General features: G+C 43.5%; 1 protein-coding gene across 1 annotated transcript; it reads right to left on the bottom strand.

The window, feature by feature from the left end:
* Nucleotides 1-4,249: 4,249 nt before the first annotated feature.
* rbm14b (RNA binding motif protein 14b) lies at nt 4,250-14,397 on the bottom strand (the record flags this gene model as incomplete). The annotated part of the gene is made up of 4 exons (XM_083885902.1): nt 14,361-14,397; nt 8,399-8,751; nt 5,879-6,911; nt 4,250-4,577 (listed from the first exon to the last, which is right to left on the bottom strand). The coding sequence occupies exons 2-4, from the start codon at nt 8,745-8,747 to the stop codon at nt 4,250-4,252; spliced, it is 1,710 nt and encodes a 569-aa protein (XP_083742028.1). The 5' UTR covers nt 8,748-8,751; nt 14,361-14,397.
* Between the last annotated feature and the right edge of the window lie 1,280 nt (nt 14,398-15,677).

The following is a 15,677-nucleotide window of genomic DNA, read 5'->3' as shown; positions in this document are numbered from 1 at the left end:
GAACAGTCAAAGGAAGAGGGGGTCGGCAGGTGGGAAGAGGAGTTTGTTTGTTTGTTTGTTGTTTGCTTGCTTTGTTCATTTACCTTGGTGGTGGAGGAGGAGGAAGAGGAGGACAGAGAACAAGTTCCCGCTGCGTTGGTGTCGCGTTAAAAGTTGTCCCCCCACGTTGGCTCGCGCTGCCAGTTCCAGGTTGGCACGGGTGACCTAATTTCAGTTGAGATAGTTAGTTCAGAGCTGGACTGTCACTGTCACTGTCGTCGGGCTTTTTTGTTTGTTTGTGTTTTTGTTTTGTTTTTTGCGGCAGATGATCACACATGCAGGTCTGAGAGCAAGAGGACACAAAGACACACGGAGAGGAAGAGGAAGGAAGGGAGGAGGAGGAGGAGGAGGAGGAGGGAGGGAGGAGAGGACCAGACCAGACCAGACGCACACCCATCAAACCCCCAGGAACAGGACTTGCTCCACAGATCAAAATGCACCCAAGCCATTCCATCTGTGTGCCTCTCCCCAGCTCTCAAACGTCATTTTTGTCCTTTAAGTAGAAAAAGGACATCCTTTTATTTTATTTTTTTGCCAGAATTTCACCACTGAATTTTTTGGTGAGAGTCTGGGGAGAGAAAGGAGCGACCAACCCTCACTTACCCTGACCAAAGAGAGCAAAGCTGCGGCACCAACATCTCTACACCCGTGTCCACCCCCGGGTTCCCCACAGTCAAATGGGTCTGGTGGTCATTTTTTTTACACAAGAGAAACAGAATCGTGAAGAAGAACAACGTAAACAACAAGAAGAAGAAGAAGAAGAAGGGGAAATGTCCAAACCCTTTGCTGTCTTTTTGTCACAATAGTCAGCCAAACATTCTTTATTATTATTATTAGAATAAGGTGTGTAGTAGTTATACATTATTCTCCATAAAAAGCATGCGTTTTTTTGTTTTTTCCTTTCTTTTTTTTTTTTTTTTTTTAATCTTTTGTCTTTTCCTACAAAAAAAAGAGGCAAAAATTAAAATACTTCTCTATAAAATATGGTTTTTCAAACATGGCAAACAAGACATTTTTTTTTTTTTTTTTTCTCTCTCTCGCAAAACCACGTACTTCTACAAAGGATGCAACTGGTATGTGTTTGTATATACGACACAGAAAAGATTACACTGTGAAATGCAAAAGTCACTGAAGCACTAAAAACCACAGGGGGAGGAGGGGGAGGGCGGGGTGATTTCATAAGGTGTGTGTGTGTGTGTGTGTGTGTGGGGGGGGGGGGGGGGGGTGTGCATCAGACCGTTGTCAAATAGTAGCTGCACAAAAAAAACAAAAAAAACAGCGATTGTAGAAGCAGATCGGTGGAGTTAATGTGAGAACGCCACCGATCGGATAAAACAATGGCAATTACAATCCGACGCAGGTCTGGTAGTTTGTGTGTGTGTGTGTGTGTGTGTGTGTGGGGGGGGGGGGGGGAGGCGACTGGAAGACACTGCCCCGTCTCTCGCGTCATTGGTGCTATTATTTCTGCTTTTATAACCAGAACCTGTGAAGGCTCCATTTGTGGCTTTTTTTTTTTCATTTATTTATTTCAACACTGTGATATGAAACTAAACGAAAAAAAGGCCCCCGTTCAGACCTAGCATGTCGACGTCCTCGGTAAAAAAAAACCCCCCCCAAAAAAACAATCGACGGATGCTTTTTCCCGTGAGAAACGAGAGGAGCTGAAGGCAGACGGCGCTAGGAAAACGGTGTTAAAACTGTGGCAACACACGAGCGCTAATTAAAGGCGGACTCTTATTCCGTCCTGTGGACGAAACTAAATGCACGCATGCTAACGTGTGTTTTAACGGCGTTAACGTTAACGCACGACTGACCAGAAAGAGTTTGTGTTTACGTCTATGGCACCGGAATCCAGGCACCGTTTACCAGTTAGCTCCTTTAGCGCAGTTAGCTCCTAAAGCGCAGTTAGCTCCTTTAGATAACCAGCTTACCTGTGGACTGCGTATATGTGCCTCTGTTTTTTTTAAGTTTAGCTTTACTTTAGAGACTCATTTTAACAATCGGGAGTCACGTCAAACATGGAGTCGCTCGTGTCATTTGAACGCGCAACGTGTTTCCATGACGACTGACTGGAAAAAGACGTACGTGACGTCATGTTTACGTGCCGTGGCACTGGAGTTCAGGCACCGTTTTCCAGTTAGCTACGTTAGCTCTTTTAGTTTACCGGGTTGGCTACAGTCGAACTGGAGCGGTCTGTTTATTATTAAACGAGAAGACCAGCGCTACAAATAACTAGCGTACTTCTGCCTCTGTTTTTTAAAGTTTAGCGTTACTTTAGAGACTCATTTTAACAATCGGGAGTGCCACGGCACGTAAACATGACGTAGCGTGCGTCTTTTTCCGGTCAGTCGTCATGGAAACCCGTCAACGTTAAGGCACAACGTGTTTCCATGACGACTGACCGGAAAATTGACGCACGTGACATCATGTTTACGTGCCGCGGCACCGGAGTTCAGGCACCGTTTACCAGTTAGCTGCGTTAGCGCCGGGTTAGCGCGGCTACAGTAGAACTGGAGTGGTCTGTTTATTAAACGAAAAGAGCAGCGCTACAAATAACCAGCGTACCCGTGTACTGCGTATGTGTGCCTCTGTTTTTTAAAGTTTACCGTTACTTTAGAGACTTTAAAGCCGTAATCAGGACGGATGCTAACCGCGGGTCTGAACGGGGGGCCTAAAGTCGTACGGATTGTCGCACGGAAATTCCATTGAAATGATTGAAAAGTAACAATCGAAAGCACTTGAAAAAAAAAAGAAAATATGTGGGAGATATCACTCCGCGTAAATGCACTTCTTTCAAAGCTTATAGGCACATTATTAATTAAGCTCGTCACATTGTTATTGTGATTCCTATCGTCGGGATGCTAACGATCCGTTGTAAACAGCTCATTCAGTAGTCACGCGGGGGGGAGGCCGATCCCCTCCTCCCTCCTATTTACAGACCATTAAAACCACGTTATTCGACTCGTGTTACATGTAAACTACAGGACACGGAAACAAAAATAAACACACCGTTTTTAAAAAGAAAGGCCTCTGAACGTGGAGGATTATCTACAAACGTTACTGTCGCTGAAGGAAAAAAAAACACACAAAAAAAACACGTGATAATAGAGAGGTAGGCGGCTGTCGTCGGGAAAGGTGAAGCAGTGTCTTTCAGCGGAGGGGGAGGAGGAGGAGGAGGAGGAAGGGAATCAGAAAAGAGGGGAGGTGGGAGGGGTCAAGGAGCGATCCAAACATACAGTACAGTACGTATTATTATGTGTGCTTCACGTGTTTTTGTTTCTGTTTTGCAGTCGAAGAAGCTGCTGCTGCTGCGTTTGTGTGCTGCCAGGGCCTCATACTGCGTCATCCACATCGCATTCAAAAACAAACAAACCCCCACAGCTCCCACGCAGAGCACGTCCACCTCGATCCTGTTGGACACGTTGCAGCGCAGCCAGTAAACAACGCGTTTGCCTATTTTTTTCTCAGATTACATTAGAAATCATAAAAAGGCAAAAAAAAAATTAAGGTTTCAGATTAGCTGCCCCTGACGGATCATCTAGGCCCCGAAAAAAGGGGATCACGGGTCACGCTAGCCACGTTCCCATGGTAATTATATTCTTTGTAAATGTTTGGATACTCCTCAGTTTCCATGGTTACCATCTTTCTTGTTGCCTCTTTTTGAGCAAAGAAACCAATTTGGAGATGACGTGAAACGTGGAAAGTCTGACCCGGAACCCCCGAGGTGGAGGAACTGGACTCCAAACCAATGTTTTTTTTTTTTGGCCTTAGAAAAAAAAATCAACTGGCTTGAAGAAATAAAAGGCATATGGAAGCAAAACCGACAAAGGCGTCGGTTTAATACTGGCACAAGTGTGAGACTGGCACGGTCAAATAAGAAGGAAACACAAAAAATAAACGGCGTAGAAGAAGAAGCGGTAAAAATAATGCCCGTGGCTGCGCTGCGTGCGAACAAGACCCAGGTGAGCTCGTGGAGTCCCCTCATAGAGCAGGTTAATATTAATAAACCCAGGAGAGGTTTTCCAAACCTGACCCCCCCCCCCCCCCCACAACACACACATACATTCACACACACACGTATACAGCTGCTGTAAGGTGGTCGAGTTTGGGGAGGAAGAGGAGGAAATGTGTGGGGGTGTTCAGGGCAGAGAGGGAGGGGAGGGACGAGGTGGGGGGGGGGGTAAGGCGGGGGTCAGAGAGTTGCGTGTTGCTATCGGAAGGGGGGCTCAGGCGTGTGAAGGGAGAGTTCGGGGCGGCGGAGGATGGCCTCCTTGCGCGTGGGCGGCGGCAACGGCGGCTCATACACCCTGGGCGCGGCCATGGCGGCTGCCACTGCCGCGGCGGTGGGGACCACTGGCCTGAGGGCGTCCAGCGCGGCGACCTGCTGCGCCTGCATGGCGGACATGGCGGACATGGTGGGCATCTGCATGGCCGACACTCCCGGCATGCCGGCGATGGCCGTCATGGCGCCCGGCGGCGGGTAGGCGTACTGGAACTGCGGGTACTGCTGCAGCTGCTGGTAGTACTCGGCGTAGTACCTGTGAGAGAGGAGGAGGACGAGGAGGAGAGGCTTTATGCTAGCACTTAGCAACACAAAGGGTTCACAATGCACTCGCGCACACTTTAAAAAGGAGCGTTTGTTGCCTGAAATGAAATATACACTACCGTTCGCTTAGAAATGTCCTTATTTTTGAAGGAAAAGCTCTTTTTTTCAATGAATATAACATTTAAATGAATCAGAAATGCACTCTATACATTGCTAATGTGGTAAACAACTATTCTAGCGTAACCCTAACCCTGGTAATCGCGTTAGAAGGCTATTGGATGATTAGAAAACCCTCGTGCAATGATGTTAGCACAGCTGAAAACAGTTTGGCTAGTTCTCTGACAAAATATTTCTAATCTTGTCAATGTCTTGACTATATTTTCTATTCGTTTTGCAACTCTTTTGATGAATAAAAGTGCGACTTTTAATGGACATCCTTTATTTAGTGACATTAAACTTCTGAACGGTAGTGTAATACTTATAACGTCCACAAGAAACAACTTCCCCTATCACAGCCTTTGTAGCAAAAATGTAAACATGGAAGTGGGAATGAAACATCTTGGTCAACATTCGCTGTCGACTCCGTCATGAGCCATGTCACACAATTTTTATTTAATTTTTTCTAAACACAGTTTTTTTTGTGCCTTAGCATCCTGTTAGCTAACTTCACTCGGAATTGTACATAACTACAGCTGCATCATGTGACGTTTTATAGAGACGTACTCTTGCGAAACTTACTTATTTAGGCCTGGAAATCAGTTTTTTCCCACTTTCAAAACTTTCCTGGGAATTTCACAACCGTTGGGAACCAGGCTGACTCTGTAGCAAAGGTTTCTATTGATGCTAAAGTGGTTAGCGATGTCGAATCAGATCTTGCTTTGCAGTGGGGGGGGGGTTGGCCTGTAGCGAACAACCACGACCAACTAACCAACCAACCAACCAACCATGCTGCCTCATGCTTTCCATACAAGCAGGTGGTAATGGTCTACATCCATCACTGAAAATAAGGTAACTGGAAGACCTTGTCATTTAGCGACACATAAGAGCTAAAGTGTTAGCCACAGTTGTCTCTCGTTTTGCCTACATGCTGAATCAGTCGTAAAGCTGTCCCACTCAAAGACCCGGTCATCGACTGCCCGATGTCCCTGGCCCAAAACGCGTTAACATCCGTCAAGAGCAACGGATCTACAATCCAGTTCCGCAAAGCCTGATGCTGCCTCGTTCAAAGTGAACGTACATACGAGTGCAGTGAACAAAACAAAAATAATAACGATGACGATGATGTGTTCCTACCTGGCCATGGGGTCCTCGACGGCCTCCACAGCCTCCTCTGCTGCTCGACCGGCCGGGGTCGGGAGCAGCGGACGTCGCGGCTTGGCTCTCTGGTAAATGAACGGCTTCAACACGGGGTCTGGCAGCAGGGGCGCCGACCTCCGTAGGGGACTGCGGTCCCTCTCGCCGGACTTGGCCGCGGCCACCGCCGCCGACTGCTGCTCGGCCACGACCTGCTGGCCCTGGGCAAAGTAATGTGCCTGTCTCGCCGCCTCAAAGATGGCCGTGGTGGGGTCAGCCGCTCCCATGGCGCTGATGTGAGCGTAAGCCGGCGTGGCGGCGCCGTAGATCGCTGGCGACACGGAGTAAGCGGTGTTGACGGCGGCTGCGGCCGATGGCATCTCTATCCCAGGAGCAGCGGTCAGGTAGACCTGCGGGTTTCCGACAGCCGAGGAGTAAACTGGAGTGGAGTAGGCAGCGGCGGCAGCAGCGGCGGCGTGAGCTGCCGGGGAAGCGGCCACCTGGCCGTAGATGTTGGGCGCCATCTGGCTGTACACCTGGGTGGCGGCGGACGTGAGCGCCGCCTGATTGGCCACCGAGCCGTAGAGCTGGTTGGCGACGTTGGCGCCGTACACCTGGCTGGCGAGGGCGCCGTACACTGCCGGGTTCACCGGGTTCCCGTCCGTGCGCGTGCCCGTGGTGATCCCGGTGAGCGCCGCGTACGTGGGGTCGAAGGAGGTGGTGTTGTAGACCGAGTTGTGCACGCTCTGCTGCACCTGCAGGGGCAGTCCGGCGGCCGCGGCGGCGGCGGCCGCCAGCACGGCCGCTTGGCTCTGGTACTGCTCCAGGGACGGCTTCCCGACGGGGCACTCTCCGGCGTAGTGGCCCTGCTTCCCGCAGTTCACGCAGGGGATTTTGCCCGTCGGCGCCTGCTTGCTGGGCTGGACCTTGGACAGCTCGACGGAGAGCGGGCGTCCCTTGAACGAGGTGCCGTGCAGCGCCTCGATGGCCTGGAGGGCGTCCTCCTTGTTTTCCATGTGCACAAAGGCGTAGCCTGTGGAAGAGGAATGCCTGGCTGTCATTGAGCGCAGGGACAACAATTAGGATCACAGTGGCATCGCCACGGGCACTTACTTATTACTTCTATGAAACTATAGCAAAGCAGACTACGTTACGTTCTTTACAACAGGGGCTTTATCTTCTTTATACAATGAGGACTTTGCACCGACGATTGATATCGAGCCAATGAGATCATAAAGATGATTTAAAGAAGCGGCTGTATGAATTACTGCGACATAGTCAGTGCCGACTTTGCCTTCGACTCACCGAGAGAGAAATTTAGGATCATCCAATCCATCTACACCTGGTAAGTCTATGATATTTTAAAAAACAACACGTTTGCTGCCCTTTTATGGCTGGAATCTGAACTCTACTGCACCGAATCCCATAGAGAAAATCGTATTTTAACATTTTAAAAGGCAGGGACGTGAAAGCTGCTGATGCTGCTGCCTCGTCTGGGGATGTTTGTGTCACTGAGGAAAAATCTGATCTTGGAATATGAAGAATCAAAGTCACATATTACACATTTGAACTCCCGTGACGGGAGGCAGCAGTGCAGGATGGACACGTGCTGTGTGTTGTGAAAATTGCTTATTTTCTCTAAGGACTTAGGAATGGGGGGGAAGTCAGCGAAATGACACAAAGTGACACTAATTTTCAAAAAAGTCTGGATTTATTTTGATTTTATGGCAGTAAAATGTTCAATGCAATGAATGAGTGAGTGCTTTTTTTTCCCCACGATAACTTTCACTTTCCATTCCTGGATAAAGTAAGTCAGTCAACCGTTACGGCATCACAAACGTGTGGCCGACCCTAATAACAAGTATACGGTTCCTCTAAGCCACACGTGTCAAACTCAAGGCCCGGGGGCCAGATGTGGCCCGCCACGTCATTTCATGTGGCCCGCGAGTGATTAACTGGTCTTAAAAATCTGTGTTAAAATAGGTCTATGCTGCATTAAGGCGCGCGTTGACCATAAACTACATTTCCCACTAGATCGCAGTTTATGCATCATGCGACGAGTGAAATTGAATAAGTAATAAATACAGAAAGTTATTTAGCAATATGTAACGGAGTAGTTACCTTTATTTTACATTATATTTGGTTACATTTAGTTACATTTATTCTGTATGACAGTTACATCTGGCCTTTTGAGGGTTACCATTATGCTGATGTGGCCCCCAGTGACACCCCTGCTCTAAGCTCTATTTCTCTTGCTTTCCGGTAGATTTTGAATCGTCTAGATATCCCAAACGGTTGGTTTGCGCTAGTGAGAATGCCAAATCCTGGACGGTAAAGTAATGGCTGACTAAATCCAGAAGCAAAACTGAAAACTGGCATGAAAATCCACCACCAAGCTGACTATGTGTCAGTATCTCATACAACCACACTTTATTGAGCGTATAAGGGGGGGGGGGGGGGATTATCAGCTATAATCTGGGTATTTCTTAACAGTAAAACATGACTCGGCTCGTCACTCACCTTTGACTTTGTCGCACTCGAGCACTTTCCCGAACGTCTGGAACAGCTGCTGCAGATCCTCCGTGGTGCACATGCCGCTCAGGTTGCCCACGAACACCTTGGTGGAGTGCAGCGGCCGCCCCCGCGACTCCTCCACCACCAGGTTGCGGCCGCGGAACTCGCGGCCGTTGAGCTCGCGGATGGCGCGCTCGGCGGCGCCCTCGCCCTGCAGGTGCACGAAGGCGAACTGCCGCAGCACGCTGCAGCTCACCACCTGGCCGTAGGGTTCGAAGATGGCCGACAGCTCCTCCTGCGTGGTGTCCAACGCCAGGTTGCCCACGAAGAGCTTCACCGTGTGGCTCTTGTCCATGGCGCTGAGGGGGGAGACACAGTTGTTGACGTTTAGGAGACGGAGGGGGATTAACGATGACGCGGCGCGGCTATCGCGGAGGAGGCGAGCGAGCACGAAAAGCTGCACCTTTCAGTTGTGAAGGAGGAGGAGGAGGAGGAGGAGGAGGTGGAGGAGGAGAGGGACTGCGGCACAAAGGAACATCGCTGTGTCAGCGATTTAGTTTCTTTTGCATGGCTTTAAAAAAACGCCTGCGAGGGAGGGGACACTTCCGAGTCCAGTGTGAATTTACAGTAAAAGGCTTTAACTGCACAGTGAGTCAGGCGTCTCAGTAACTGACTGACTTTATTATTTACTTCCTATTATACTTCTCTTTTCATTGTTTGCTTCTGAATGCAGTTTGTATGGCATGCTTTCATTTTGTATATCAACCTTTGTCAGCAAAAGTTTAATTTTATATATATATATATATATATATATATATATATATATATACACACATACACGTATATATATATATATATATATATATAAACACATATATATATACATTTATATATACACTGTAGATGTGCATATATATATACACATATATATACATATGTATACGTGTATATATGTGTGTATACATATATGCACATATACGTATATATGTATATATACGTATACGTGTGTATACATTTATGCACATATATGTAAATACATATATGTATACATATACACGTATACATATATATATATATGTATATATATACACATATACATATATGCATATATATACACACATACATATATGCATATATATACACACATACATATATGCATATATATACACACACACACACACACATGTATACATATATACACATATGTATATATATGTGTGTATGTATATATACATATACATACACACACACATACATACAAATACATATACACATAAAATACGTATACCTATACTGTATATTTATATGAATATAAAACTGTGAATATAAATATATATACGTATATGTAGGTATATATACACATGTATATATGCATATACATAAATGTTTGTCCACAGACATAAAATGATTCAGTTTTAATTATTATTTCTTTGTTATTCGTTGCAGCCCAAACATTAACACGATACAATATGATATTTTTTACCATAATCTAGGGGTGGAGAGGGGAAAATATCAATACAGTGAAATATGTGATATTATGATATTTTCACGACACCAAATAGCAATCATTTCACGATTAACTAACATTAAAGAAATAAGTTTTTGTTGACGTTTCCGTCCACTAGATGGTGCCAAGTGCCCACTCGAAGCTGTTGTGTGACTGTATCGCAATATACAGCATATATGATTAAAGTCATATCGTTACTCAGACATTGCGATAATATTGTGTATCGTATATAATAAAGTGTAAATTATACTCTTAAATAATAATAAAAAAATTAATCAAACAAACCAAACTTGATTGTGTTACGTGGTACAGTTGCAGCTAACGATGATTTTTGGTCCATAAAATCTGTTTCCTGTTGAAAATATTCACATTTAAGAAGCTAAAAAATCGGAAAAATTTTCACAAAAGCCGATTATCAACATAGTTGACTATGAATATATCGGTAATCCACTCATAATCGTTGCAGCCCTGATATTATCACGATAGTAAGTTTTAGCAGATCTTTTTTGTTTTACTCGTGTTACAAATAAACATAAAACTTTTTTATGGATTTTTGACATTTTCGTCCACTAGATGGTGCTGTTGTGCGAGTACATCGCAAAATATGATTAGAATCGTATCGTTGCGTCTTCTAATCCTCCTCCTCCTAATTACATTGTTCAGTTTTAATGATGAGCAAAGAAACCAGAAAATATTCACATTTAAGAAACTGAAAAATCGGAAAAATTCCCACTAAAACCGATTAACCGATTATCAAAACAGTTGACATTTCCGTCCACTAGATGGTGCTGTTGTGCGAGTACATCGCAATATATGATTAATATTGTCTGGTGGCGTCTTCTGGTGGTTCCCACACATGCGATAATAAGTATTAGCTCTGTGCCTAATTTTTCAGTTTTAATTATTTCTTTGTCAAACGTAGCAAAAGAAACCAGAAAATAATCACATTTAAGAAGCTGAAAAATCAGGGGGAAAAAACGGATTAATCAATTTTAAAAACAGTCAATAAGTTAATTTAGTTGTTGATTAATAATCGTACTTCACAGTACGTTGAGAGATGGATCTCACACGCATTATGTTTTTTTGAACGGTAATTACATTTCAGTTTAAGTCCGTCTGAATCTCTGCAGGATCAGCCCGGTGATTACCTGTTGCACAGCTATGAGTCACACTCACACACAACGCTGCGCTAGTCCTCACTGCATCGGCTCTAAACGCCAACGCCATCATACCAAGACAGAGGAGGAGGAACACCGTGTGACTTCCTCTGTGCAAAGCAGAGGTCTACGATTGATTCTGGCAGTTTTTTAAAAAAAGCGTACGTTAGGATTAAATCTGCGTCCTACGACTTTGCTCGGCCCGTTTACACCACTGTATTTTAACGTTATTTTCCAACTTGGTATAAAAAGAACGAGAACCACTGGTCTGTGACGCGATGTCTTTGCAACTTGTTTCGTCGCCGTTACACTTTGTCTTATCGGCTGGAAACAGAAGTGTGTAACTCTGTCTTTCTCTGCACCAAACCCCATAGAGAAAACCGTCGATTTTACACCACAGCAACACAGGAGTTGTTATATATACATATATATATATATACACTGCTGCCTCCATTACTAAGTTAGAATGTGTTATTTAGCGACTTCTGTGTTTAATATCCTCCGTTTGGATTTAACCAAGTGACACAAACGTATAAAACGAGGCATACGTTCACCAGAAGCTCCTGTGTCCCTGTGTGTAAAAAAAAAACGCTTGTTTTCTCTATGGGATTTGGTGCCATTTCTTTTTTTTACAATCTTCCATTTCCAGCCAGAAACGGCTGCCGAAATACAAAGATAAGGCAGCAAAACACATTCTTTTGTGGACTCGAGACGGCGTAGATTTCGTAAAATGAGGCATTTTTTTTTAAATCAGCCGTGTTATCAGTGATAGCCGGGGGTCACAGACTGGTTTCGTGGAAACAAAACATATCGAACAAAAAAAAAGGGTATGAGGCCCCTGAACAGCCTCCTTTATGACAGCGCTGTAAATCTGAAGTGTACTGTGGAACCTGACACCAGAGAATGACACTTCTATTTTTCCGTTTAAGACTCCACAGTCAGCTGCGGGTCAGGGAAGATAATACGCTTCTGCTTCACTGACCGTCAACGATATTCTGACATTAACCAGATTAAGACAATAGTCTGACTATTTAATGTCTCTTAACATAAATAAAGCAATGCTTTAATTAACCAATAGTCAGATTAAGACAATAGTCTGACTATGACCCCGCCATGTAGTGACCTTAGCATAAATAAAGCCATGCTTTAATTGACCAATAGTCAGATTAAGACAATAGTCTGACTATGACCCCGCCATGTAGTCACCTTAGCATAATTAAAGCCATGCTTTAATTGACCAATAGTCTGATTAAGACAATAGTCTGACTATGACCCCGCTATGTAGTCACCTTAGCATAAATAAAGCCATGCTTTAAGCGATAATCAGATTAAGACAATAGTCTGACTATGACCCTGCCAAGTAGTCACTTTAGCGTAAATAAATTTGATTAAGCGATTGTCTGATTACATGTGGTCTAGCATTTGCGAAATTCGTAATCAGACTATGATCTGGAACAGGAGTGGAATATTCCATGAGCAATCTGACTGCTTTACTCAGAATAAAGTAAATTATCAGATTATTTGGTGATGTAAATGTAAACATAAACACAACGAATGCGTCTAAAATAAGAGTAGTCCATATGTCTTAATCTGATTATTGCTTATACTGCGTATGGTGGTATTTGGGTTAAGGTAATCAGAAAATGTGAAAATGTATTCAGATTATTGAGTGAATTGGATTAAAATTCACTCAATAATTAAAAGCGGAATATTGCCGTCAATGTAAACAGTTGTAATCCAACGATGCTTGGGTTATGACTCTCTATAACATTGTGGTAATGTGTTTTCAGAAAGAGGTCCATAATCCGATTATTATCCATGTCCACGAAGTCAATGTGACTATTATCAGATTACTCCACATCTTAATCCGATTAGTACCGATCAGTGCTGTCAACAAAGCGGTACTTATTCAGTCTATTGACTTAACAGACATCATCAATATATGGCCGCTCGTGAAAATGTCATAATCAGAATATATTTTTCATGATGACCATGTTATTAGTGGAATACTCTATATGCCGTAATCGGATTATTGCTAAGTAATGTTAAAAAGTGTTTTACATGGCAGTGACCTATTCAGACTATTGCCCTAATCTGGTTAACGGTTGTTAATTCTGATGTACAGCCCTGTATCAACTCACGGAATCATAATCTGAATAAACAACGTCTTCTTCAGAATATATCACATGGTGTAAACACAGCGTATTCAATATGTCCGTCGTTACAACACTCCAATTCGTCTTAATCTGACTATTGCTTATTCCAAGTAGGCTAAATGTTGTTACGTGGCATATGTGACTTATTCTTTCTTAATCTGGTTAACGAAAACAGTCAGATTTAACACACGCTCAGTTACACACAGCACTGTACCAACTCTAACTAGAACAATGGCTCATAATCTGTCATGAGAGCACTGCATGGCGTCTTAATCTGATCATTGCTTCATCTCGGTGCGATAAGGTCGTGAGAAAGTGCTGTTTTTACAGGGCAGTTAATCTGGTTAAAATGTGAATGTTGCTGTGTGTGTGTGCTTTAGAAAAACAAAGACGTGTTTGTGTCCATGTAAACGCAATCGCTGCAAAGGTTCTGTCCAGATTACGGATTATAGACGGTGTTATATATACAGTATACTGCATTAACTCTGGGTTCATAAACCTGAGGAAACAGATGGGGGGGGGGAGAGGGGGGGGTTTCTCTGCTTTTCTGATGACGCAGCACGACGACGCTGAGTCAACACTTTTTTCTGCCGCTGGACTCGTTAAAAAAAAAGCAGCGAAAATGTCTTAATTTGACAAAATAAGGACGCAGAAAAAGGGGAATTATACGATGTTTCGGCGACACAGCAATGGACACGTCTGCAGCTGTGGACACACGCGCGCGCACACTCTCTCACACACACACACACACGGGATGCTTGTTTTGGTTTCGCCCGAGACTCGAACAACAACCATTGAGGAAAAAACGATAAAACTATGATTTATAACTGCGTTAAAAACACAACAACAACAACAATAACAACAACGTAGAATAACGACGCGGAAGACGCCGGTGTAATACGAATAAATCACCGACGACACACAACGTGTCCACATCACATTGTTCCTTTTCTTCTCTCGCTGCACCGGAGCGAGCGGATTACCGACTAGCAACAACAACGCGGTCAAACGGTTCCCAAAAACACACACACGGAGGGGAAAAACAGCACTGTTTCGAGCGGAATCGGGTTAAATTATATCTCGTTCGGCCTCAGAGTGAATAACACAGCGGGGAAAATGCGATTAAATGAGAGGTTCTACCATCTTACCTAGGCGGTGCTGCGTTTCAAAATGGTAGCGCCCTGCTTCCGTTTGAATGTCGGGCATGTACTACTGGAGAGGCTGCGGAGGGGGGGGGGTGGAGTGGAGAGGGAGGGACTGCCGCATCCCCATCGATCGATAATCGGATGTGAAGTTAATCGACAACTGTTGTGATAAGCGAACGATATCTATAACAACTGTCGTTTCAGCTTTTAAATGTAAATCTGCTCTTGTTTTATATATTTACTTGTTTTTTTTTTCTTTTGGAAGAAACCACTTTTGGATTTATCGAGGAAAAACCGGGAAATTAACCTGTAATGAAAAAAAAATTCACGAGTTGCGGAATGTACACCAGTAATCTGATTACTGATCTTCTTCTGAATTAAACATTCAGATTAGGATGTTGCTAAATGGTTTTTTATTCATATTCAAATTAACATGTGACAGAGCATTATCTGATTATAACTGTTTACATGAAAACCAATAATCTGATTATGCTGAATAAAGATTCAGATTATATTTAGATGTACTGCTAATATAATAATTCCTGTTTATGTTACTTGGACATCAATAATCTCAGTATTGATTTTACTCTGAACACGTTCAGATTACATTGTCTCACTTACATCACTTTACATGTAAAATAATCTGGCCATTGATTTTAATGTGAAGATTATGACATGATTTACATAAACCGGTGACAGAATATTCTATTTACATGTAACAGCATAATCTGAATAGACAGTCAGATTATAACATTTACATAAACTGCTGACAGAATGCAATAGCATAATCTGATTGAAATAAAAATAACAAGGACATCAAAAATTGTATTATTTGATTTATTCTGAAAAGGTGAATATTCTTATTATGACATTGACATTTCATGTTTTTCAAAAATTGACTCAGAAAGCAACATTCTAATATAAATATTCTGAACAATGAAATGACTGGATTAAGACATATGACATATTCCGCATTAAACACATACACTGTACGTCTCAATCTGACAGATTTATTCAGATTATGATACTCAATTAGTGCAATGTTTCAGTTTCATTTAGACTTTTGTGCTAATCCGGTTAGAAGATTGCTTTCTATATATATATATATAAAAAAAATCAGATGAAATGATTCACTGACATTTTTACTGTAGTGAATGAAAAGGAAGGATTTCCTTCATTCTTTCTTTGAAATGAACGGTTGAAAAAGCCACAGATTAAACCCTAATTTGAGAGCCTTACGTTCACGCTGCCTTCACAGTTCTCCTCACACAGAAATTGGAATAAAGACACTCGCTGAACATTTGGAGGGGAATTCAATAA

Source organism: Microchirus variegatus (assembly GCF_963457635.1).
Source record: "Microchirus variegatus genome assembly, chromosome: 2".
In the NCBI taxonomy this organism is placed as follows: Eukaryota; Metazoa; Chordata; class Actinopteri; order Pleuronectiformes; family Soleidae; genus Microchirus; species Microchirus variegatus.
Note: the sequence above shows the minus strand (reverse complement) of the source record. Positions and strands in the feature narration are given on the sequence as shown.